General features: G+C 48.1%; 1 protein-coding gene across 1 annotated transcript in view; it reads right to left on the bottom strand.

The window, feature by feature from the left end:
- Positions 1 to 480: 480 nt before the first annotated feature.
- Positions 481 to 25,025, bottom strand: part of fat2 (FAT atypical cadherin 2) — a 98,865-nt gene continuing 74,320 nt past the window's right edge. The window contains exons 23-29 of the mRNA XM_026185187.1: positions 24,030 to 24,187; positions 17,997 to 18,435; positions 16,576 to 16,729; positions 9,957 to 10,050; positions 9,718 to 9,866; positions 9,358 to 9,632; positions 481 to 3,420 (exon numbers count right to left, since the gene is read on the bottom strand). Coding sequence (XP_026040972.1) covers positions 2,921 to 3,420; positions 9,358 to 9,632; positions 9,718 to 9,866; positions 9,957 to 10,050; positions 16,576 to 16,729; positions 17,997 to 18,435; positions 24,030 to 24,187 — 1,769 coding nt within the window. The 3' untranslated portion in view covers positions 481 to 2,920. The remainder of the gene's footprint in view (positions 3,421 to 9,357; positions 9,633 to 9,717; positions 9,867 to 9,956; positions 10,051 to 16,575; positions 16,730 to 17,996; positions 18,436 to 24,029; positions 24,188 to 25,025) is intronic.

Below are 25,025 nucleotides of genomic sequence, written 5' to 3'. Positions count from 1 at the left end.
ATTGTGCAAAAGCACTGTTTATAAGGTTGGGGAAAACTGCAGTCAGCTGAGACTGAAGAAGTCACCTGGACGAGTGACGAAATGTTTCTCCCACTGAAAACGTCCAGATGAACAGAATCATCCTTACCTGGATGATTGAGCATGCATCAGGATATTATTGAGACTTTACCCTACATTATAAAGTCATTATAAAGTCCCTTAAGACAACTGGTGTTGCAATTTGCTGCTATTTAAACAAAATATAATTGAACTGATAACTTGACTACAGGTTTAAGGTCCTAGAACAGACCTCTGGGGGACACCACTTGCCCTGTTAAAGAGGAATGGGGAGATTTTAGTAGTTTTAACAGTAAAAGTTTATCATCGTGCTGCATTCCAGATGTGAAGATCAAATTCCTGTGATAACACTAATCCTGTCTGATGAGGGCTGTTTTTCCACCTGGCCTGTTCTGACCGGAACAGAGCGTGATATGGTCGGTGTTTACAGAAGATAATATCTTTATTCATATTCTCTTTACAATATTGGAAAACAAATGGACAGACAGCATCTTAATAAAATCTCTCAGAGAAAAACATCAGGGCAAAACATGGGGATGCCCACATTGGTACAAAAATAAACTTTATGGATGAAATGAATACAAACAACACATGTCAATACATTCAAGTGATTCATATTCAGCACAGCAACACACAGGCACAGACTGTACAGCACGACACGAGCGGATTATGGGATCTCTTTTGTACAAAGGACTCAAAACAAAGGGAAAGAGCTCACAGTGGAACCACCAGTGAGAGAAGGATCATGTCCATAACACATCTACACACACATCCTCAGCCTTAGTCACGGCTGGCCCTTAGGTTGCCCCTGGTTTTTGTGCGTAACATAAACAAAAGTATGAGACAATCACACTGTGGTAGCCATGTCTCTGTTTCAACCCGAATTCTTCCAAAAGCCAAAGCTCAGCAGGAGTAATATGTAATCATATGTGGAGTGTGCGTGCTTTGATTTGGCAATTTGACATTATGGTGCCAGATGGGACAGGTTGGACAGTCAGGACATTAAGAACCAGCCCTGCCCGAATCACCGTCTGCTAACGCCTTCACGTTACTACAAATGCCGTGTTCCAGATACAAGTGCTGCTCTCGTGCACTGTTTATCTCCCCAGCCTCCGAGAGCTCACCACATACGCCGCTTATGCAGGCTTTGATTTTTACATCTGCAGCCTTGGCACGTTTTGGAGGCAGCGGTAAACACAGCGCTCATATTCAGCTGGCACTTCATCGTTTACAGAAACATGAACTGACCAAACAGCAGCCAGATCGACTCAGTGTCCCAGATCTGATCTTCTGTCCTGGAATCCACAAACCGCCTGGAGGAGCTCATTGAAAAAAACTTCAGGCTTGGACATCGTTTAACCTGCTCTACTCTGTCCTTCCATCCCTGAAATCAAACAAAAGATCCAGATTCTTTCAGCTCCAATAAAATGATCCATGAGGATCTTCTTCCAGCTGTCGCAACAAAGTGAGCTCGCCTTTTCTGAAGCCTTCAAATATTTGGTCTCTGGGACACCATGAGCTCCCCGTGTGCTGTAGGTACACTGAGTTTTTAAAACCTGAGCTTACAGACACACTGCACACAGCTGAGAGGAGAGGCTGAGGATGACCACTTAGGAGTTTTGGGGATCAAAGAAGTGGTCGGTGCACCAGCAGGTAGCAGGAGGACAGTGCGAATCCTGAGAGTTTTATCTTCACAAAGTGCCACGGCTACCACAGAGTTGAAAACTAAGCAGAAACACTGAAACAACCAGTCTGTGAGTCACAATTAACAATTATTTCAGCTTTTAACTGAAGCTGCTCACATCCAAATATTCCTCTGTAATTTCCTGCAGTTCAGATCATAACCTTCACACGTAATTTGGCAGGAGGGAGTTTGACAATGAACTGACCAACTCTATGTGTTATTAGAAACAAGTCGTCTCTGCTCAGTTCTTTGGGAAAAAGAAAAGGTCAAACTGTTGATTTGACAAAACTAAACTAAACATCGACTCTTCACTATCTAACAGTCACTTATAAAAACGCTGCATCGTGCACTCCGAGCTTCTCTGCTCATTCAATCCATTTAAAATGGCTGCATGGACGATTCTCTCCTGCTGCACTTTAAGAGTTCCCTTTATCATGCAGGGCAGCGATACACAAACACGGAAAATACTGTCATCAAATTCACTCATTGAAATCCACAAAGAGATGTTTACAGAGTTCTTACAGCTAAAAATACAAAGTCCACTTCACAATAACGTCACTTTTTTAATCGCTTTCATGTTTCTAACGAGGATCCAGCCCTCTGAATGCTAACAACAAACACCGACACCTTTCTCCTGTATGAAATGTGCTTTAATACGCTGAGATTTGAAATCCTTAGACATACCATAAACCTGTTTCTGCACTTTTAGGAGCAGATATGAGCGAACACACCCAGCAGGATGTGCTGTCCGTGTTCAGCACAGCTCCAGCTGTGTGGCTGATCAGACGAGTGTGTGTGAACGGTGAAATGTGGGAGGTGTGTTTGGAGTGCAGAGAGGCAGACTTTTCCGCTTTGAAGCTTTCAAAAGTCTGAGCAGTTCACAGCCCGCTGGGTAATATTGTCCATGATTTCACAGCCCTGTCGAGACAGCGAACACCCTGGGTGGTGTCCCAACAACAGAAGATGAACTTGTGCTGAACTTGTTCTGCGGAGGTGAGCGAGCCATCCTGAGATGCTCTGTCTAATCTGGCGCAGCAAGACTGCAACACTTTAAAGAGTCTAACAAATCAGAGGTGTGTGAAGAATCATTCCACATGCTGTGATCATCTCACACAGAGCGACGAAGAGATCTAATCTCTTCTGATTGCCGTGTGAGGACCACGCCCACATGTCACCACCTTAAAACATCACCTCCTCGCAGCTCCCGTAGTCACTCTCCACCATGCTTGACCCATCGCAGCTGCGTGGGTTCTGTCGTGCTTTTCGGGTTTGAGGCTGGGCCTGGTTCAGGTTCGGTGCCGGCGGCGGGCTGGCCTGCTCAGCGTATGAGGGCATGGCGACGCTGAGGCGCATGCTGAGTCTCTTGTAGCCCGTGACGTTGTCGAGGCTGCGGGTGTGCTGGGTCGGGTAGTAGCTGATGGCGGTGTACTCGTTGGGGCACTGAGAGCTCGGAAGAGGAAGACCGTCTGGACCCAGGAAATCATCCAGGTTCTGGTTGCTGTAGCACGGTGGCAGGGGTGCACGGCGGTCGCAGCGGTCCAGCGGGAACGGGAAGCCACCAAACCTAGAGTTCCTGCGGGAGTCCATGGTGGAGGTGGAGTAAGTGTCTTCTACGATGTCAAACTGAGGGAAATCCTGGACCGCCGGACGGCCGTAATAGTCCGGGTCTGCGGGGTAGACTGAGGACAGGAAGCAGAGGAAGAGCTCTGGTTACTGATGGTTTCGCACTCAAACAATCAGCTCAGAAAATCATCACTTACTTCCAACTTTCACCTAAAATGTCCCAGGCAAACACTACCCAGGCCACTCCTGCTCTTACATTTGATTTACTGCAATGTCGTCTATCATCAGCGACAGCAACTCGCTGGAAACGAGGGATTGAAAATCCCCACCCACCGGGATGGAGTCAGAACTTTACTACGCTGAAATCAAAGTGAAACTTCTCCACATCTACTGACACTGAACACAGGGCTGAAAGTGGGTTTCAAAAGCTTTAACAATCTGCATATTAAACACTCAGTGGGTGTGTGTGAGAATAGCTCCGCGTCCCCAGGTCACCGTATTTCACTTAGAGGCAGGCGACTGATCCAGAAACATGTCTAATGACTTCCTTAGTAGAATAATCCTCCTTACTTCTCTATGGCCAAGATTAAAACAATTCAAGGGCAACCTTAAAGATTAGCTCCTCCATCTTTCTGCGCTGTAATCTCGAGCTACGTCTCAACCTTGAAATACTAATTTGGTGATTTCAGGTTGCTCATCCCAAGCAAAAGTGACCGTCAGGAGGATTTTTAATCATGTGCAGCAGCTGCTTCAGACTTTAGTTATTAAACAAGCAGGAAGTCGGTGAGGAGAGAGGAAAACGTGCCGCTTACGTAACCTTAGCGGTGACTCGGTGACATTTAATCTGTCATGTCAGAGGTCACCGCTCTGAACACACATCTGGTTATGAGCACACGCACGGCGTCACTTCCACAAAGAGGAGTTCACTCATCAGAGCATCACAGACATAGTCATATGTGTAAAAAGCATTCTATAATTCAGCTACGAAACACCGCCCTCAAACCTCATATTTATTATTAATTATAATATTATCACATAGTTATTATTATTAATATTAAACATCAATAATAATAATTACCGTAAAAACTAAAAGTCTGTAAATCCATAAAAATCTGTTGTAGCTCTGGATGTGCTCTGCATTTTTACAGTAATCACTGATAAGTTTTTAAAAGTTGTAACTTGAATTTGATCATTAATTCAACAATAAATAATAAATTTTTTTTATTAATTTTAATAAAAAAGTTCATTAAGGTTAACATTTTATCAGAAAGAGCTCAACTCATTAGAAAAAATAAAATAATAAGTAAATAGCCATAAAATGGGACACTAAAAATACAAAAAAAATAAAAATCAATATGATGCAATAATTATTTTCTTGTGTCCTTACTCACATACACACAGTGAAATAGACTACAGAGTACATATTAATTAAATTTGCTTACACATAATAATAGTATAAATGTATCATATAATGAATTAAAGAGTTGCAGTTCTTATTTGCTTTTGCCTGACCTTTGACCTTTACCCCTAAACATGACTGACATTTTACAGCTGCCGTGACAACATCACAGCTGCCGTGATATCATCCCGACACCAGTGACATCAGCAAAGCCGCCGTGACATCACGTTTATTGATTTGAAAGCTGATTGATGACAGCTAAAGTAGCCCACACTGTCAGATGTGACAGTGCTGCCATCAAACAGGCTCTTGATCCCGGGTTCCTGAGCCTCGCTGGACGAAGCCTTCAGCAGATGCTTGGGCCCATACTGTCATACAATACGAAAAATGAGAAAATATCAAAGAACACAAACTCAACAGGGCTGCCTTTGTGCTTTCTAAATAGCTTAAAACAGTCAATCCTTACTCAGGAGTTACAGTCATGAAAACAGGTAGAAAATCATCCCTTGCAGTCAAGTGGAAACCTGTAAAGCCAGTCTGTGCCTAAAACCTCTGAACAGTGATACCAACACACTAATCATCATCATCATCATCATCATCATCACGAGGAAATGGTCCCAAAACGTCCCAGAAGAGACCCCCGCAGACTCGAGGGCTCAGCAGAAAACAAAGTTGCTTCCCGAGGATTATCACTTCATATTCCTGCCCTTCATCCCCAAATCTCAAAGTAACAGAGCAGACGTGTTCGGCAATTTGCTCAGACAAACTTTAGGGGATTTCCTGCTGTTAGTTTGGTCTCTGAGAATACCAAGCAGACTCCCGGCTGCTTGACATGTAGACACAGAGACAAAATGAGACAAAAGAGGAGCGAGGGAAATGCAAAGGAGACAAAAGGGAAACGCTGGAGAGAAGCCGAGGAGATGAGGGGGAAAGGGGGTGGAAGATGAAATGAAAAGGACAGATGGAAGGTGAGAGAGGAGAGACGTGACTGATGAGAGGATGAAGTAAACACAGCTCGGCGATGAAAGCCTGACAGCATCTTTAACGGTTCACCCACACCAACAGTCTTTGTTCAGTAACTCTGATCGGTGGCTCAGGCTAACAGCACGAGCTGCTCCAAAGGGCCTGGGATTTGTAGAAACTGAAACAATGTCTGTATGTATAAAGATAAACAGGATGGTTCACACGGATGACTTTCTGAAATTTAGGATGCTTACTGACAAATTAATAAATGATGTTGTATTTAGACGGCAGGTCACTTTAAAGCTCCCTCTTTGTCTTTCTGTTTCCTACTGAGGTAGAATTAGAGGAAGCTTTCTATCTGAAAATGTTTTCAGACTAAAGTCCTGTTGGGGAGTTGCATCATTTTTCTTTACACATGTGTGATGAAAGTCCAGAGCCTCTGGGCCTTATTTATAATCAGTGAAATGACGTGTAAAAGCAAAAATTGTAATTGGTGTTAGAATTCACCGCCATGGGTATTTGTGCCTGAAGTGGGCAGATCATGTTGGTTTAGGGTTAGCTGCTGCTGAGCTGGAAAGATTCGAGAACTGGGGACAAAAAGTTTCCCTGTAGCCGTTTTTGTAAAGTCTGATATTCAAACAGCCTTGAAAAGACCATTAAAAGTAATGAAATTCCCCTTTGGAGGCTTTCTGTGAGGCTTCCAAATCACACAAATGTTTAAGAAAGGCTGACCAAGGGCAAGGCGGTAATCCCATCTCAGGGCTGAATGGGCTGCCATCTACCACTGTGTGCATGATTTAACTACAGATCAGTGTTGCTGGAAACTTTCACTGAGATTTTATCCAGAAACACAGAAAACAAATGAAAACATCAAATATCAGCAGCGAGCTCATGATGTTTGGAAGATTACGGCGCTGTGTTCACACCAGCAGTGGCGGCTTTAATCCTCATTCAAGCATAAAATCTTGATGGAGAATTAAAATGAAGTATCAACTCAAACATTAGTGCTGCTTAAACCTGAAGCAGTCCTCGCGAACACATGCTGACCATCTTTAGGACCAGACTGGACTCTTACCCCTTAAAGACAACATTCGATGACCTCTCCAGCACCCTTAATGATGAGCTCTGACACCTGAGTATATGCCCATAAAGTCGTGGTTTGATGATCATTAGAACAATTTCCAGGTTTTTCCAAGGGTGCACAGCCAGTCCTTTTGTTCTAAAGCCAGGCCTGACTCAGTTCAGAAATCATGTTATCATCCTGTGAAGAGTTTGATATGGAGGTCACTCGGCAGCCTCGGGTGGCGTCACCATTAACAATAAGTCTTACAACGAATGAAGCGGCTCACACAGAAACGTGTCCTTTCCTGTGCTCGTAAGGTTGAACAGACGAACGACCTGCCAGCCGGGTGCTGCCTGAGGAGCGATGGCATGACAAACACCCAATCTGCCTCTTCATCTGTCTGAGCAACACGACCACGGACGCAGGACTCACAGCTCGGTGGTATGGATCGCTTACAGACAGATGAGCACGACAGCAGGAGAGGGAGACAAACATGGAAGCAGACGTTGGCCTCACACAGGAGCGTTATCTTATCGGCCAGCCTCACGGCGACAAAGCAGGAAAATAAAGACCTGCACTACTATGAAAATCCTTTTCATAGTAGAATAAAGGCCACCTGTTTGAGCTGTTCACAGGCTGAATTACTCAAACTGCTTCATGAAAAAGTTCAGAAGAGGACAACGACAGCTCCACACCTGAGCTCAGGTGTGCAAACGGGACAGAACCAACGCGGACTCTCTGAACTAAAACCAGGCGCAGATTAAACATCATCGAATATCAGTCTGTGTGACACTGATGGTGGGGTTAAGTTGGCACATCACATCTTCATGTGATTTCCACTTAGACTGGTCGTCAAACATCACTCAGAAACAGATACCTGCTAATCAATAACATCCATCCATTCGCTTCCGCTTATCCTTTCCAGGGTCGCGGGGGGCGCTGGAGCCTATCCCAGCTGTCATAGGGCGAGAGGCGGGGTACACCCTGGACAGGTCGCCAGTCTGTCGCAGGGCCAACACACAGGGACAGACAACCATTCGCACTCACATTCATTCGCACATTCACACCTAGTGACAATTTGGATTATCCGATTAACCTATCCCCACAAGCTGCATGTCTTTGGACGGTGGGGAGGAATTTATTGTTAAGTTCTTTTTTATGATTGTTAATAGAGTTTATTTCCGGGAAAACACCACTTTTGGGTTCATGCTGTGTTGGTAAAGTTGAACCACAACTGCAGCTCATCAGTGTCGTCAGTGACAGCAGCTGATTGGACGAGGAGAGAACGTCCTTTATTTTGATAGAGCTCATAAATGTTGCTGCCTGTGAGCTCCAGGTCGCCGATGAAACGCTGTTCAGTGTTTGCTAGCAGTAGATAGCATTTAACATGGCGGTCTATTGTGGATGCTTTTTGTTACTTTGTTTTTCAGCAGCTTGGTGGAAACACAGCTTCATGTTTAATGTGCACGTATAACGTTTGCTCGGAGAAACCCCCGGGACAGCTGTAGAGATTTAGGGAGCCTGAGAGGTGCTAACTGAAGGAAGAGTACTAACGAGAACGAGACGTGGAGACAGTGAGGAGGCAGATGTGACGTGATCACAGCAGTGAAACAGAAAAATCGCTTCCCGATGTTATCACTTCCTGTCGCCTCATTGAATGTTTCATCTCCCAGAGTTTAATCAGTGCCGTGTACTGACAGACAGTGCACGTTTCACATGATGCAGCACTGCACATCACAATTAACTGCGTGTTTACGGCGACATCGAGTGACTACAGCGTCTCTTCTGACCTTCTATATGTCAGGACTGAAAATGCTGCTGTGACTTAGATGGCATCTCTCCAAACGATTTTCCAGTCGGATTATTTGAAACTCCAACGCTGTCTTATTAAAGAGTCAGAGCTTTAATTATTGCCCTGAAGTCAAGTCTTCTTTAAAACAGACTCCATGCTTCCCTGGATTGATCACAGCAAGGATGCCGGTGTTATCTGCATGCCTGTCCAAACGCCTTCTCTCGTACATTTATGCTGTCTTTTTGTTTCCTCTATCAACAAAATCCAACACACCTTCAGACCAAAGATGCATGATGTCCATGCTGCATGATGTAAAGTGCAGCACTGTTAAAATCCCTAAAGTGTATTGTGGGTAAACGTTCATGGATCACATCAGTTGGCGGGACAGGTGGCTGCTCAAAAAGACCTTTTGCTTCCATCTGATACCAGGATCATCTCATAGCCCTGCTTCCTCCTTTTTTTTAATGCACTCAGTGTTTGGCTGTCTAAATGCGGCTCACAGCTGTGAAACGCAGAACAGTTCACCTGTTCGGCGGAAGAGTTTGCAAACATCGCACACTTTAGGTCCTGAAGGAGTTTTTGAAAATGTTTGAAGGGTCTGGATCACAGACGAAACTGAATTTTAGTGGAGTCATCCTTCTGTCTATTCGTGTTGAGCTAGAAGAATCACTGCGATAAACCCCAGGAGCGTCGGATCTAATGACATTCTGCGCTGCATGAGTGCTGCTGATAGTCCTGCTTTATTCTCATTATTAATGCTCACAATCAGATGTCCAAGAGCATGCTGAGGTTTCATCAGAAAGTCTCCCAGTCCCCCAATTCAAACCAACACTCACCCTCATAGTCCAGGTCCCAGTGGTTTTTCCTGATGGAGTCGTTATCAGAGCTCGATGGCGGCCTGACAGGAAGGTTGGGAGCAACGCTGCACACGACCGGCCCCTGCGTCTTTGGAGACCCACCCGCCGACGAACCGATCTGGCTGCGTGGCCGTAGCGATCTGAACGGTGTGTGGTCGAGGTCATTGGTTGGACCAACCAGCGAGCTCATCTCAATGGGGTTGACTTCCTGGGAGTTTGCTTTCAGGCTCTTGGCCAGACTGGACTGTAAGTACCTGCAGGTGAAGCAGCTGACGTTAGAGATTTAATAAGATCTGATGGAATATGTTGACGAATAACTTCAGAAATAAAAACTCTTACCCGTTGGAGTCCTGGACGCAGATGGGTTTTTTCTTCTTCTGCTGAACATGTCGTTTCCTGATGCAAACAAAGACGCCGACCAAGAAGACTAATCCGAGCACACCGGCACCAATCTGTATGATCTCCATGTATCCAAACGATGGATTGACCTGAAGAACGGGAAAATGATTAAAGTTTGATCTGCTGCCACTGAAGAAGAAAGAACATTAAGGTCATGTGTGTCTGTCGTCATGACTGACCAGAGGCAGTGGCTCGCAGTAGATGGCACCATTAGTGACTTTACAGCCGAACCCTTGAGGACACTCGTTGGGTGAACAGCCTGTGTCTTGGCACCTAAAAGGTTAAAGGGAGGAACATTAAAGCACTTTCAGAGGATGGAAAACTAAAATATTCCAAAAAACAGCAAACTGTGAGTGAAAAGAACCAAAACTCTCATTTAAACTTTGCACACCTCACATTCAGTTTCGTCTCCTCGGGCACCTCTGGACTGATTTTCAGTCCTGTTCTGATCTTTTACATCCCAAAAGCTCACAGAGCAAATATCAGCTTTAGTTTCAGAAGGACCTGAATTTCATGTGACTGTGTCCACAGTTTTTAACTTTGTAAAAAGAATTTATGTTGGAAATGAAATGAAAAAATGATAAAAGATTCCGGTGATAGCCGCACACACAGCAGCTCCTGTCCCTCCTCAGTTGGACTTCTCTGCTGATGAGACTGCCCAAACTCCAGAGGTTACTCTTTGGTCCTGAAGCCTGTCTGAACAAGCGCTCATTAGCGGAGAGGAGCACAGAGGTGGAGGTTAAATCAGTGATGATCCTATAAGCTTCAAAGCTGGCATGGGCACGAAACACCACCCTGAGACCCTGCTGGCACAGATCTGATTGCTGAGTGCTGGAGCGGAAGCACTCACACAAAGCCAGCACTCTGTTTTCCATAAATGTGCCCGCAGCTCAGTTTATTTCCCCGGTGCTCAGGTCCCCCGCTTTACTTCACTCAGTGTATCCCGGCAGCGCTTTGCAGAGAAAAACATGTTTCCTGTTATTATCTGAAGGAAGACTTTGCTTTGGAGACCAGAGGAACGTTTCTGAATGTCTTTGGACACTCTAAATGTCATGAATCGCTGTGCGGCAGGCAGGAGTTGGACCCAAAATGCAGGACTCACAGACTCGGGGAGGTGAACTCAAAACACAGCTTTATTTGCTGGTAGAACAAACATACAAACTAGACTAAACTGGGAAACCATAAACTAAGAACTCACAGGGAGATCCACACACAGCATGAGGGACGACGTCACGCCGAACAGAGGGAGACGCAGACAGAAATACACAGAGGGTTAACGAGGAAAGTGGGAACACACGGGGAACACAGGTGACACTGATAATCATAACGAGACAGGGCGGGGTGAACTGAACATGACATGTACGGGCGTGAGAGTCACAAAGTAAACAGGAAGTGCACAGAGGTTCAGACAGGAGGAGAGAGAGCACGGGGAAAACACAGACATAACGGGCTGGGGAAACATGAAACAACCACAAAGGGAGACGAGGGCTCATGAATACACAGGGCACACAGGGGGGGGGGAGAGAGAGCACGGGGAGAACTTGGACATAATGGGCAGGGGAAACATGGAATAAAACATAAGGAGAGACGAGGGCTCACAGATACACAGAGGGGCACACAGGGGGTAAAAGCCATGAAGGGAAAACACTTAGGGAACAACACAACAGGGCAACTCAGAAAACATGGCCTAAATAAGGAACAAAATACAAACATACAAGAAAACTAAGAACACTGGGCCAACATGGCCCAGGACCATGACAGTACCCCCCCCTCAAGGGCTGGCTCCCGACAGCCCAAACCCGAAAAAACAAAAACAGAAAACAACCCACCCAGGGCGGGAGGCGGGGGACCAGGACGGAGGGACCAGAACGGGAAACAAAAACAAACAGAAAACACAGGAGCACATGACTATAGTCCAAATAAGGTTCAGGGGGGCGACCCAGAGCCCACAGGTACAAGAGTTCACGGGTCACATGGTCGGGGGGCCGACCAGGTGGGCGGCACAGGTGACAGAGCTGGTCCGGAGGCCGGCCGTGCGGAAGGCAGCGGCGATGGCGAAGGGGGGGACGACGACGGAGCAGTTCAGGGGGCCGACCGCGCGGAAGGCAGCGGCGGCGGCGAAGGAGACGATGGAGCAGTTCAGGGGGCCGACCGCGCGGAAGGCAGCGGCGGCCCTCCAGTCTCAGGCGTGCTGGCCATGGCCTGGTGGGCACAGGACCAGTCGAGGCAGGACCAGAAGAGGCAGGACCAGACGAGGCCGGACCAGACGAGGCCGGACCAGACGAGGCAGGACCAGACGAGGCAGGACCAGACGAGGCAGGACCAGACGAGGCAGGACCAGACGGTGGCGATGCGGGGGCCGGACCAGGCGAAGCACAGGCTGAGGCTGGACCAGACGAGGACGAAGACTCGGAGGCCGGACCAGACGAGGACGAAGACTCGGAGGCCGGACCAGACGAGGACGAAGACTCGGAGGCCGGACCAGACGAGGTTGCAGAGGCTGAGGCTGGACCAGGCGGAGCTGCAGAGGCTGAGGCTGGACCAGGCGGAGCTGCAGAGGCTGAGGCTGGACCAGGCGGAGCTGCAGAGGCTGAGGCCGGACCAGGCGGAGCTGCAGAGGCTGAGGCTGGACCAGGGGGAGCACAGGCTGAAGCCGAAGCTGGGCCAGGCGGAGCAGAAGCAGAAGCCAAAGCTGGACCAGAAGCAGAGGCTGAGACCGGACCAGGCGTAGCAGAAGCAGAGGCAGAGGCTGGCCCAGGCGTAGCAGAAGCACAGGCAGAGGCTGGCCCAGGCGTAGCAGAAGCACAGGCAGAGGCTGGACCAGGCGTAGCAGAAGCACAGGCGGATGCAGCCGGACCAGGCGAGGACGAGGCGGTCGCAGGTGGCGGCTGGACAGGCTCCTCGGGCCCTCCAGCTGATGCGGCGTGAGGCTGAACGGGCCCCTCGGACCCTCCAGCGGAGACAGGAGGCTGAACGGGCCCCTCGGACCCTCCAGCGGAGACAGGAGGCTGAACGGGCCCCTCGGACCCTCCAGCGGAGACAGGAGGCTGAACGGGCCCCTCGGACCCTCCAGCTGACGAGGCGTGAGGCTGGACAGGCCCCTCGGACCCTCCAGCGGAGACAGGAGGCTGAACGGGCCCCTCGGACCCTCCAGCTGACGAGGCGTGAGGCTGGACGGGCCCCTCGGACCCTCCAGCGGAGACAGGAGGCTGAACGGGCCCCTCGGACCCTCCAGCGGAGACAGGAGGCTGAACGGGCCCCTCGGACCCTCCAGCGGAGACAGGTGGCTGAACGGGCCCCTCGGACCCTCCAGCGGAGACAGGAGGCTGAACGGGCCCCTCGGACCCTCCAGCGGAGACGAGGAGGTGCTGGCTGGGCTCACTGGAACCCCCAGCGGACAAGGTAGATGGCGACACGGGAGCCGCGGAGTGCTGGATGAGCTCATCCGAGCTTCCAGCAGGAGCCGATGTAGAGCCAGAGACAATTGGTACCCCGGGCTCAACGTTAAGCTGGCTAGAAAACCGCACTGCTACGGGGAACTGGGCCAAAGGTTCAGGTGCGAGCTGAGCTGCTGGACACACGGGGACCTGAGCTGCTGGACACACGGGGACCTGAGCTGCTAACGGTGGAGAAGTAAATGACTGCACAGGGGACTGAACTGATGTCTGTAGTAACGGTGGTGGTGAGAGTGGAGTAGGTGGTGGAGTTAATGACTTCACAGGGGAATGAACTAGAGGTAGTGACGGTTGTGGTGCTGGTGGTTGAGTGGGTGACTGTGCTAAAGGAGGCTGCACTGGGGACACTGGAGACTGCACTGGGGAAAGCAGGGCTGCAGGAGGCTGCACTGGGGACACTGGAGACTGCACTGGGGACACTGGAGACTGCACTGGGGACACTGGAGACTGCACTGGGGAAAGCAGAGCTGCAGGAGGCTGTACTGGGGACACTGGAGACTGCGCTGGGGACACTGGAGACTGCACTGGAGACTGCAGTGATGGTTGTAGTGGAGGTGTGACGGGTGGAGGAGTGGCTGAAGTGGCTGCAGGTCGGGCGGCTAGTGGCTCAGCTACAGAGCATATTAACGGCAGGGCTATGGGTTGAATGTCTGACTGAGTAGCAGCCTGAATGGCTGGGTGTAGTGATGGTGGTGGTGGAAGGGAAACAGGTGGTAGTGTGGATGACGGAACTAAGGGCGACTGAGTGGCAGACCGAACCGATGACTGAAGCGATGGTAGAGGTGAAAATGGAGCGTGTGGTGGAGTTAATGGCTGTGCTAGCGGGGACACAGGAGACGCAGCTTGTAGCTGGGCAGCTAAGAGAGCTTCAGGAGGCTGGGCAGCTGATAAACTGTTCACATTACCGTCCGTAGCACAAAACACAGCCCCTGAATGAATAGTTCCACGGTTCGACACAAAAAAAAGAGTCCTTACTCACCACAGCCGGCGATGTACAAGTCTGAATGTCCGGCTGTGGGGTGGCGCGCTGGCGGCGTGGTCGTCGTTTCTTTTTAGATGATGGCTCTGACGGGCCGAGCGGCTCCACATCCGGCCCTTCAGGCAGGTGGGCAGTAGCAGCTGGGGGATGAAGGTGGAGCTCATTTTGGATTAAATCCTGTTCGAGTGGGTGGAGCGCACTGAGTAGCCAGGGAAGACCAGAGATTAAACGCTGTAGTTTGGTTTCCACAGCACAGCGAAATTCCTTCCCCTCATGTTCGAGCCACAGATGCAGGAGTCTTTCCACGGAGTAGATTATGTCCAGACGCAGTTCTTCTGGTGGGTTGAGTGCTGCTGGGTCCATATCTGGTGACGTCGTACTGTCATGAATCGCTGTGCGGCAGGCAGGAGTTGGACCCAAAATGCAGGACTCACAGACTCGGGGAGGTGAACTCAAAACACAGCTTTATTTGCTGGTAGAACAAACATACAAACTAGACTAAACTGGGAAACCATAAACTAAGAACTCACAGGGAGACACAGGGAGATCCACACACAGCATGAGGGACGACGTCACGCCGAACAGAGGGAGACGCAGACAGAAATACACAGAGGGTTAACGAGGAAAGTGGGAACACACGGGGAACACAGGTGACACTGATAATCATAACGAGACAGGGCGGGGTGAACTGAACATGACATGTACGGGCGTGAGAGTCACAAAGTAAACAGGAAGTGCACAGAGGTTCAGACAGGAGGAGAGAGAGCACGGGGAAAACACAGACATAACGGGCTGGGGAAACATGAAACAACCACAAAGGGAGACGAGGGCTCATGAATACACAGGGCACACAGGGGGGGGGAGAGAGAGCACGGGGAGAACTTGGACATAATGGGCAGGGGAAACATGGAATAAAACATAAGGAGAGACGAGGGCTCACAGATACACAGAGGGGCACACAGGGGGTAAAAGCCATGAAGGGAAAACACTTAGGGAACAACACAACAGGGCAACTCAGAAAACATGGCCTAAATAAGGAACAAAATACAAACATATAAGAAAACTAAGAACACTGGGCCAACATGGCCCAGGACCATGACACTAAATAAAATGTCCTGTTGTGTGGTGACAGCTTGATAAAATATCTCTGCATGTTTTCCTAAAGCAAAAGTACGCCGCCTGCAACTACCATCCAGCAGTAGCCATTTTTCATTCAGCGAATTAAACCAAACCCACCTGGAAGAGGGACGGTGGCTCAGAGCCGCGGGGATCGAAGCAGCTTTAATGAAAGGAAGGAGATGCAAATATGGCCGTAACTCTGTGGGGGGGGGGGGGGGGGTGTGAGCTTGTGTGTGTGTCAGACTGGGTTTTTTGGTTCGTGTTTATATCTTTAGTTTCAGTTTACCCTCAAAATGTCAATTTTAGTTGTTTTTTTTATTAGTTTCACTGCTCTATAAAAAAAAAAAAAAAAGCCCAGAAGTAGATCAGTTGCAGTGTGACTGCAGTCGCTCTCAGACAGATTGGCAAATTTGAAGGTTTGCAAATAATCATCATCTAACTTATAAATGCAGACATTTACCAACATGTTGCAGTCAGTCTGCACCCCGTCGCAATGCAATCAGGGGTTCGACTCAGCGGGTTGCAGACTGGGTGTAACCTGATTGAACTCGAGGGTAAAAATGAAGGTCTCGATGCACCGAAGTCACTTTGAAGACGGCGGCTGACTGTGAGTGGTTGCAGACCTGGTCTCCAACTCTGAAGTGACCATTACAAAGGTTTAGTTTTCAGTTTAGTTTCAGTGACTTGCTGTGTGACAACACTAGTTTGTTATCACTGGAGCATATATCACCCAAAACACAATGCTTTTTGCACAGTGGCACATGTGCAGCAGCTGCTCTCTAAAGCAAATATCTAATCAGCCAATCACGTTTTAATGCTCAAAGAGCTTGTTGCCATGGTCTCAGGACCTTGATGTTGAATTTTCTCTTTCCTCTTCTGGATTATTGTTGCAGGATCTTAGTTCATGCACTTGAGTCTTGGTCTCTCTTTTTGGTTTCCACCCTTTGTCTGAGTTAAGTAGTTATCACTTTTGCCTGTTTGTTTGGTCTTTGAGGACATTTTTAGTTTGGTCAGTCCTTAAAAGTCAAGTAGATGATCACAAACCTGCACACTATAAAGAGGATGATGCGACAGGAATGGATCTCCATCACTCAGGGCTGGGGCCAGATGAAGAAGTTATGAAGAATAAGGATACACTCTGTGCTTACATTGATTTGAACGGCAAAGGCAGGCTCCACTGTACCTAATAAAGTGGCTGTGATGGTTAAAAGCATCGGTGAATGAGGTGTGTGGACATGTGCCTACCTTGCCTCAGGGTTCTCACGCGAGCAGTTGCACAGGTAACCTTGATCCATGGGCATGCACACCCTGCCGTGGGTGCACGGCTGGGAGGCGCATGGGTTGTCGGTCAGCTCGCATCGGGCGCCGTGGAAGAGTCCTGCACACCTGCAGCGCGGCTCTGCAGAGCAAATAAAACACACCCAGACATCTGAGACAAGAGCAACTGATCAAAGCCACAGCGAGTCTCCCCTACAGGCACGAAATAATCAAAGCAAAGGTCAGCAAGGTCCGGCCGGAGAGTGCAGCACCTTGTTGATGTTTAAAGGGAAAAATCGTGCAAGCTTTATTCTCCCATGGATAACTGGCAGAAAATAGCACGTGGAATTGAGAAGGCAGCAAAAATCATGTTTCATCAGCCAGAATCAGAGAGGGAAGCCACCAGGATGAGGAAGCAGGGATCAAGGACACAGGCTGAGATCACGACTCTTCCATTATCATGTGTCTAATCTACAATCTAAACTGACTTCTGCACATACACCTGTATTTGTCTTAATCTGCGAGTCATAAAAATAAAGCTTTCCTGATTTGTAAACGACAGGAAGCAGGGGAGGATTTAGGGTGGGGCTATGCTATGATTGACATGTTGATACACTCGTTTTTACCCAACCGGTCTCTCAGATGGGGTCACCTGATTGTTGGGGTTTTCTCCTTAATGTTGTGTTTACCTTACAATATAAAGTGCCTTGAGACGACTGTTGCTACGACGCTGTGAGATGGGGACAGACAAAAAATCATATTTGTTTCAACAGTTTCATAAAATGTTGCAAACTGAACGTTGCCCTGCAGCTGTACTGAGGCTGATTCTTCATTAAAAGCTTAACTTCCACCACCTGCAGGCACTAAATTTTTGTTTTTTCCTTCTAGTGATGAGATAAAAATGACTGCAGGGGCAAAAACAGCAACTTTTTTAAGTTCGAATCCTCCTCAGAGGAGGAGCAGAGGAGGACACATGGAGCTGAACCTCCTGAGGAGAACCTCAGCTCCAATGGGTGTGGGTTCCTGCTGAATCCGCACGTCGGTCCATCTCCTCCTCCTGTGGTACTTCACTTGTTCTCCTTTAGTACTTTAGTTACTGAGCTCACATTGTTTGTTTGTTTTAATCTAATTTTATTAAGTCATCATAACAAAAACACTAATTAAACTATGATAAAGGAACACACACTGTGTGGTATTTCCTTATGTTTTGGCACATTTTTCCTGCTTTTATTTTGGCGGGCTAAACTGGAGGCTGAGAGGAAACTAAATGATGTAAGAGCCCTGAGCTGGACTCGGGACTTTGGCCCTGAAGTGTGGACATTTGTCTGTTTCAGGAAGTTCTGTGCACAATCTCGAAATCTCTGTTTTATTTTTTTACTTTCAATAAAATCTAGTTTTTGGCGACTCACCCCCCATGGCGTCCTCCTCACAGACACCTCCGTTCTTGCAAGGGCTGCTGTCGCAGGCTCCTCCCCCGCTGCAACACTGGTACACCCCAAACACCCTCCTGCTCCCTGACCCCCTCCATTCCGCCGAGTCGCCTGTTCTGATTGGCTCCCCATTGAGCTCCAGGCCCTCAAGGCAGCCGCTGAAATTATGTGGCTGTTGGTGGAGCTCTGGAGGAGAACCAAAGAGCAACGCTCCATGGGAGCGCAGCATCTGGCACGGCTCAACTGAGGAGGCGGACACCGGATGCTGCCCGTCCAGGGTCAGCCTCAGCGAGGAGGAGTTGACCTCCAGCAGGACGCTGTGCCAGCGACCGTCTGACACCATATGAGAGCCAATCGGCAGTGAGGCAGGGGTGGTGGTTCCACATCTGTACCTGAAGAGCAGGTCTCCGCCGGCCAACTGAGGGAGGAAGACAAAGGTCAGTGAGACACATGCACGAAAACCAGAGAAGAATACGTCCGACTCAGTTTTTGAGTGTAAGCCTTTGACTTGTTATTTTCTTTCTTTCTGGGGAGAAGAAACTGTTAAATGAAGAAACAACATTATTTAACATTATTTAACCACCGACATCCTGCTTGGAAGCAGCTCTGACATTTAATGCTCCTTTCAGATTCGTTTCAGTGGTTCCATCACTTAGTGTTTTGTAGTTTGTTAGAAAAAAGTCTCAAAATGCTTTAAATTCATCTTCCTTCGTTTAGGCGCTCGTGCTGTGACTTATGTTTCAGATTTTGAATGAATGCCAAAAATATTGGGTCAAAGGTCCTTCACTGTGTCATGCTGTGCACTCTGCGTCCTCTCAGAGTTTCTGCACGCTCAGCGTTCCCAAAGCCAGGTCATGTTTTCTACATGTAACACCATGCTACTCCAACTTCCAAGGAGCATGGATGTTTTGGCCTCGCTGGTCACCGGAGGCATTATTGATAGCTGCTGTGTCTGTTTCGGCGTGCTCCTGTCTTTATTTGCAGCCCTCTAGAGCGTTCAGGCCGTCCTCTGGGTGATGCTGCACTGCTCTCTATCGCTGCCGCATGTTCTCTCTGCTTTCTTGTGGCAGTAAAAAGCTTCAGCAGTGATTCATATCGGAGGGGCCGGACCTGCAGGACTCTTCTCATGGATTAATGACAGCCCACGGGGCTGAAGGAGGGAGCTGAGGGCTGAATTGTGCTGCTCGTCTTTATTCTGTATCATGTACGTTCCTGTGACTCTGGGTGTGATTTATGGCAGCCGTGTGAGGGAGATGATGCACTCGGGCTTTTACAGCACCAGCGCAGCATAAGTCGAATCCCGCTCCTCAGAGACTTCAGCTCTGCAGCATCAGTGCTTCACGCCTCTATATATCACATCCTGTCAGTGCTGCTGATAAACTGGAGAGTGCCCGCAGCGTGTGATGTGTGTTGCGACTGCACGCAGGCAAACTACAGCGCTGGTGTCAAACCGAGACAGAGAGGGAGAAGGCCGAGCTCAGGCCAAAGAAGGAAAACTCAGCAATCTGACGCGCTTCAAACATTAAAATAGAAGTTTCCAATTTTAAAAAAAAGGAAAAACCCTTGGACACACCCCTTTCCCTGTATGGTTCTTCCTTCCCACAGTTGCCAAGTGCTTGCTGAAAGGGAGTGGTCTGATTGTGGAGGTTTTGTGTAGTATTGTGGGGTCTTTAACTTACAATACAAAGTGCCTTGAGATGACTGCTGTTGTGATTTGGTGCTATGTTAATTAAAGTGAGTGAATCGGGGCTGGATTTCAGCTTTGCTCACACTTGTGATCCTGCGTGTCTTCACTTGGACGGGGACAACAGAGGTATGTATGAAACTCAAAGAGGCTCCTTGCATCAGGACTGACTCTTGGCTTTGAGAAGAGCTGCACAGCCAGGAAACTGCATACCTGTCCAATTGAGCTACTTGACAGAGAGTGTGCATCCTCACATCCTGGATATAAATCCAGTGTTTTTAAGGAACGCTGGTCTTTAACAGTCTGCAGATTGCAGGTGATGTTTCAGCACCTGGGAGAGAATTTTGGGAGGATGAAAGGCAGCAGTTCAGACTGCTCAGAATCAGGCTGGCTAAACGGGCCAAGAGTCTGAGAGGCTAAAAGCTGATGTCACTAACGCGATGTTTATCAGGAGCAATGCTCTCACATTTAGCATAAAAGTGCATTAACTTTTGTTTACTCTCTTTGGGGATAAATAGTGACTCAACCTGGGAGACATGTAATTACATTTTCACTCATGTCGTCCTCAGAGTATTGGACATATTCATCACTGTCTGCCCTGCACCTGATCAAAATTCAGCAGCACTGAGAAAAAGCTGCAAACTCCTCCTGAGGGAGACGCGACTGTTTTCCAAATATGAAAATTAATAATCATCCATTCAGTGTTCGTGAGCATTTGCTCAAACACTAAAACACACGAAGACCATCCAAGCAAGAGCTCCCACCGACTGTTAAAATAAACACGTTTACAGCATGACAGAGAAACTGTTCTGGTCCCTGTTAATAGTTTCCCCCTTCATAACAGTTCCCTCTGTGCCTGACAACTGGGTGGCGGCACCTCCATCCAGCTCCTCTGGGCAGCTGTCCCTACACCTACTTACTCACGCATGTGTGTGTGAGTCTTTGTGATGAAATGGACAAAGACACACACAAACCAGGACACCCCACGGATGTTTTCTGTGGCCTGCCTTTCCTCCTCCCATGCACTGATGTTGATCTTCCTTAAAGAAGGATTTTCAGTCCTGTTGCTTCCTCACCATATGAAGTCCTTAGTCTTCAGTGTGAAGGTCCTCCTTCTAAACCAAGCCTCTTCAATGTTTCCGTAGGAATTTGGGTTTTATGGGGTAGGCTTGCTAACCCTACATCACAGCCTTCTCAATTCTCAGTTGTTCCTAAATAAATATAATCTCCCCAGAGTTTCCTGAGCACGGCCCAGGCTCCTCCCAGCTGGACAGAAAACACCTCGTCTAAGAGGCTCCAGAGTGATCAAATGCCACCACCAGCTCATTCTGCAGGTTGGAACGCAGACAGCTTAGCTCTCCTTTTCTTCAGTTCTGTAAATCGCCTCCTCCGCTCTGATTGTGGAGCAAAGTGAGCAACAGAAACCTCAGAGCCTCGCCCGCCGCAGACCCACACTGGTGGAATTTAATAAAACAAAGGGACGACTGCTGAATGAGACTGTGAGCAGGATTCCCTGCTGCTCTCTCACCGCGATAAAAGCCTAAACTGACATTTCAGGCATTTTGTGTCACTGCAGAAACACCAACTGTGTATGGAGTGTGTTCACTGACACTCCTCATCACACAGGAGTGACAAATCACCTCTTCCTATTCTACACTTCTCACCCTGGCAGCTTTTCATCCACATGCTCACACATTTTCATTTGAAAGGAGCCGATTCCAAGCGCATGCATGCAGAAGCAAAGAAATTAATGGCAGCAAACAGGTCTGAAGGTGAGCACGCATTTCCTGTCCCACAGGTGTGAAAGCTGACAGAGAATACTGATGAGGTGTGGAAGAGTACACTCATACAGTCCGCTCAGTCCTCCCGGGTAATCAGGTGTATGAATAGCGCCTCGTATGTTCAGGAAGTTTCTCTGAACCAAACCCAGGTGAGGGAGCTCTCGCTGCTCAGAAATTCCTTTTGAAGCCATTTCTGCTCATAATGAAGCGGGCAGGGACCGAGATCCAAAGCCCAGGAGGGAGAACGCTGGGAAAGGCTGAATGGTGCTTTTGAAATTTCCTGAGAATCAGAGCGAGTGAATATTGAGCCGGAGAGCTCATAGAGGAGGAAAGCCCAGGAGGGGAAACATCATCAAACCAGGTTTGGGTCATGAGTTATCTGTTCAGGTCTCATTGTTTTCAGTCAGCTTAATAAAGCTTCCTGTACTGCTCCACGAAACGAGGCAATAAATGTTGGAGATTTTTCTTTTTTTAAGTTCAGAAACTTACAGCCTGTGAAACTCTGCAGGTTTATGGTGATATTTTTGTGCCACTATCCTGAGCGCACGTAAAAAAAATTTGAGCGCACGTAAAAAAAAGTTTGCAGGTGCAAGTGTTGCATTTTGAGGAGAAATTTAGCGAAGAAAAGCTAAATTTGAGTGAACAAAATTCATTCCTGCGTGCAAAAATGTATTTCAGTGTTTGCTATTATCCACACACACACACACACACACACACACACACACACACACACACACACACACACACACACACACACACACACACAATAGCAGCCCCTCTCGCTCAGTTTTTGCATTTGTAGAGTTACCCAAGGTGAGTGTTGTTGTGATCTGGATGTGAACTGATTCCTGCTCCACACTCACACATCGAGATGAAATACAGTTCCTACACAGACGTGCACGATAAGCAGCGTGCTCGCATTTTCCTCTTTTACAAAGTCAAGCAGGTAAGAAGACGTGTGTGTCTCTATTGCTGCTCTCCTGAGACACAAAGAAAGAAAACTGCAGCATTTGGCGGAACAAGGATTTCTGATTCCTTCATTCACAGGAAGTTTCCCCTGAGCTGGGCATCTCAGCTGGCAAATGTTTAACAACGTTGTTTGACACTAATTTAGCAGCAGAGCCGCTGAGTTGATTTAAGGCGGGTCTCTGTGGGGACCGTCGAGTGAGGCTTTTCATCCCAAAATGTTTCTGTCATGGTCCGACAGCCCTCGCCTGGATGCCTGCCCATGTGTTATTGTGTGCATGTCGCTCCCTTCCCCTCTCTCCCACTCTCTCTCTCTCTCTCGTAACGGGATTGTTTACCTCCGAGCTGTGACGGCATTCCTGCGCAGAGACTGGCCGCACCTGTTGTTGATCGGAGCCGACCAGCTGTAGCCAATTATCCGCCATCTCCCGGGCTGCCTACTTAACAGGGCGATCGAGCTTCGGTCAGCGCTGGATCATTGTGTGAAGCACGGTAGAGCAGCGCGGATGGTTTTTGTGGCAGTTTACGTTGATCTGAGGATTGTTTAGTTACTCCGTGTGTGTTTGTGTGTTTGCCACCAGGAGGGAAACGGAGAGAGAGATCACGGGAGCTGGACCGCCACTCGGGATTACTGTTTGGAAGGAGTCACTACGTGTGTTTTCACTTATATACTGTTACACCTTTACCGCACTGTAAATACATCCACTATCTTCTCCCAAAGGAGTCCTGCATACGAGTCCTCTTTTCTACACCTACCCTGAAAGTTTCCAGCTATGATTCACAGATATGACCTGGTGCTTCACTTCATCCCCACTCACATCATCGTAAATACCGATATTTGATTTGCTCCTGTTTGCCGGCCGCCGTGTGTGTGTGTGAAGTATCTGATACCCGCCGAGCTGCTGGTCTGTGTTCTTCTCACTGTGGTGAATCTGGGTCAGTCCGCCTGTTTTTAGACGACGTTGCCTTCTTCGGTGTGAAATTCCAGCGATGTCCCGGACCTCTGTGAGCTGACGAGGCAGGCCAGCGTGAGAGTGGAGTTTGTTGTAGAGATGTTCAGCTTTCTTTAGTCACTGCTTTGAAATAAAACTCCTCACCATCATGCTGGTTCTCCCGACAAATCGAGAGCATATCGGGTATTCCTTTCTTGTATCTCTGCGTGACAGGTACTTTCATGTGCTCATGTCCTAAATGCCTGATTGAATTTCAGAAGCGGTTCTGAATCGCAGACCTGCATGAAGCTTCTACGCTGGCTGAGGAGGCGCATGACGCAGGTCCCGGTTTGATCTGGTCATGTGACCCCTCTAATCCGCAGCAATGACTTTAGTGTATTTAACGAAGCCACTCAAGCCTTTCTGTGAGCTTCTCTCAGAGTCGGAATAAACTGGAACGAAGTGCATTCTGGGTAACCTCTCACACAAACCCCTACACTGCAACAGTGTTCAACAGGATCAGGCAGACATAGTTCATTGCACACTTCTGAAACAGTGAGAGCTCTCATGTGTTCTCAGGAAGACTACATCAGTTGTAAAACCAAAGATGTCCGGCTCTCTGATGACAGCACCGCAGATGCATCCATACCTGTAAAGCTCCCCAGCCGGTGCTGCTGTTGGTGGACACAATGACGCCCTGCTTCTCGATCGTCTTGAACCTCAGTGACAGTTTGAAGTCCTGGTTGTCCTCGTCCTTACGGTGAAGGTACCTCAGGTAGGACCTACTGTCGAACCTCAGCGCCGACTCTGAGACACAAACAGAGGAAACACAAGCAGAGGTCACACACAGAAGAATGAGCTGGCCAGGCGTTTGCCTGGTTTATCCTCTCCTGAGTAAATGTGCTAATCATCTGATTTTTATTTTTGGATGACTTCTACGTATTCTGTCTTTCGGACTTTAACCGCGTCAACCATGAGGGTGCCACCGCGGCGAGCTTCTGAGATCAGGAATCTTATGTTTGTCTCACTAAATACCTGCAGAGCAGTTCTCACCAAATCAGCTAGGCATCCACTTATCTTTAATAATCCTAATCTGTGTTAAAAGGCGCGGCTCTTTTGATGTTTTTACACCTTCAGATGAAACGAGGTGGTAACCTGTAATGTGTGATCTCTGATCTGAGAGAAAATTTATTTGATGTTGTTACTGGAAAAGGAAAAAAACGGAGCAAAGAGTCAGGCACAGACGGCAACCACGAGTCCAGTCTGGCAACCCAGAGCAAATAAGAGCCATGAGCAAATTTCTCTTCTGCTTTTGTTTTTTAGTTGGTCTAAGATTAAACTTTGATGATGCCTGTGGGGAGGTTTACTAACAACACCAAAGTCGATCAGAGCCCAGGAACTCTGATTTTTACCTTTTTTCTAAACTGAACTTGTGAATTTTGAGCTGCAGAAGAAACACGTGGCAGCAGTTTCATTTGGACCTGCAGTGTGGCACATCTGGCACAAAACTCAGCCTTTACTGGTTTTAAGAGCAGAGGGTTAAAAAGTAGAGTCAGACATGTTGGTGACAAGAAGAGCCAGAGGAAAACCCCCTGCAGCTATAATCCATACAGGAATGCCTGCACAAATCCCAATGTGGCCCGCT

This window comes from Astatotilapia calliptera, chromosome 2 (assembly GCF_900246225.1).
Source record: "Astatotilapia calliptera chromosome 2, fAstCal1.2, whole genome shotgun sequence".
Lineage (NCBI taxonomy): Eukaryota > Metazoa > Chordata > Actinopteri > Cichliformes > Cichlidae > Astatotilapia > Astatotilapia calliptera.
The sequence above is the reverse complement of the archived record's forward strand: the minus strand, read 5'-3'. Positions and strand labels throughout refer to the sequence as shown.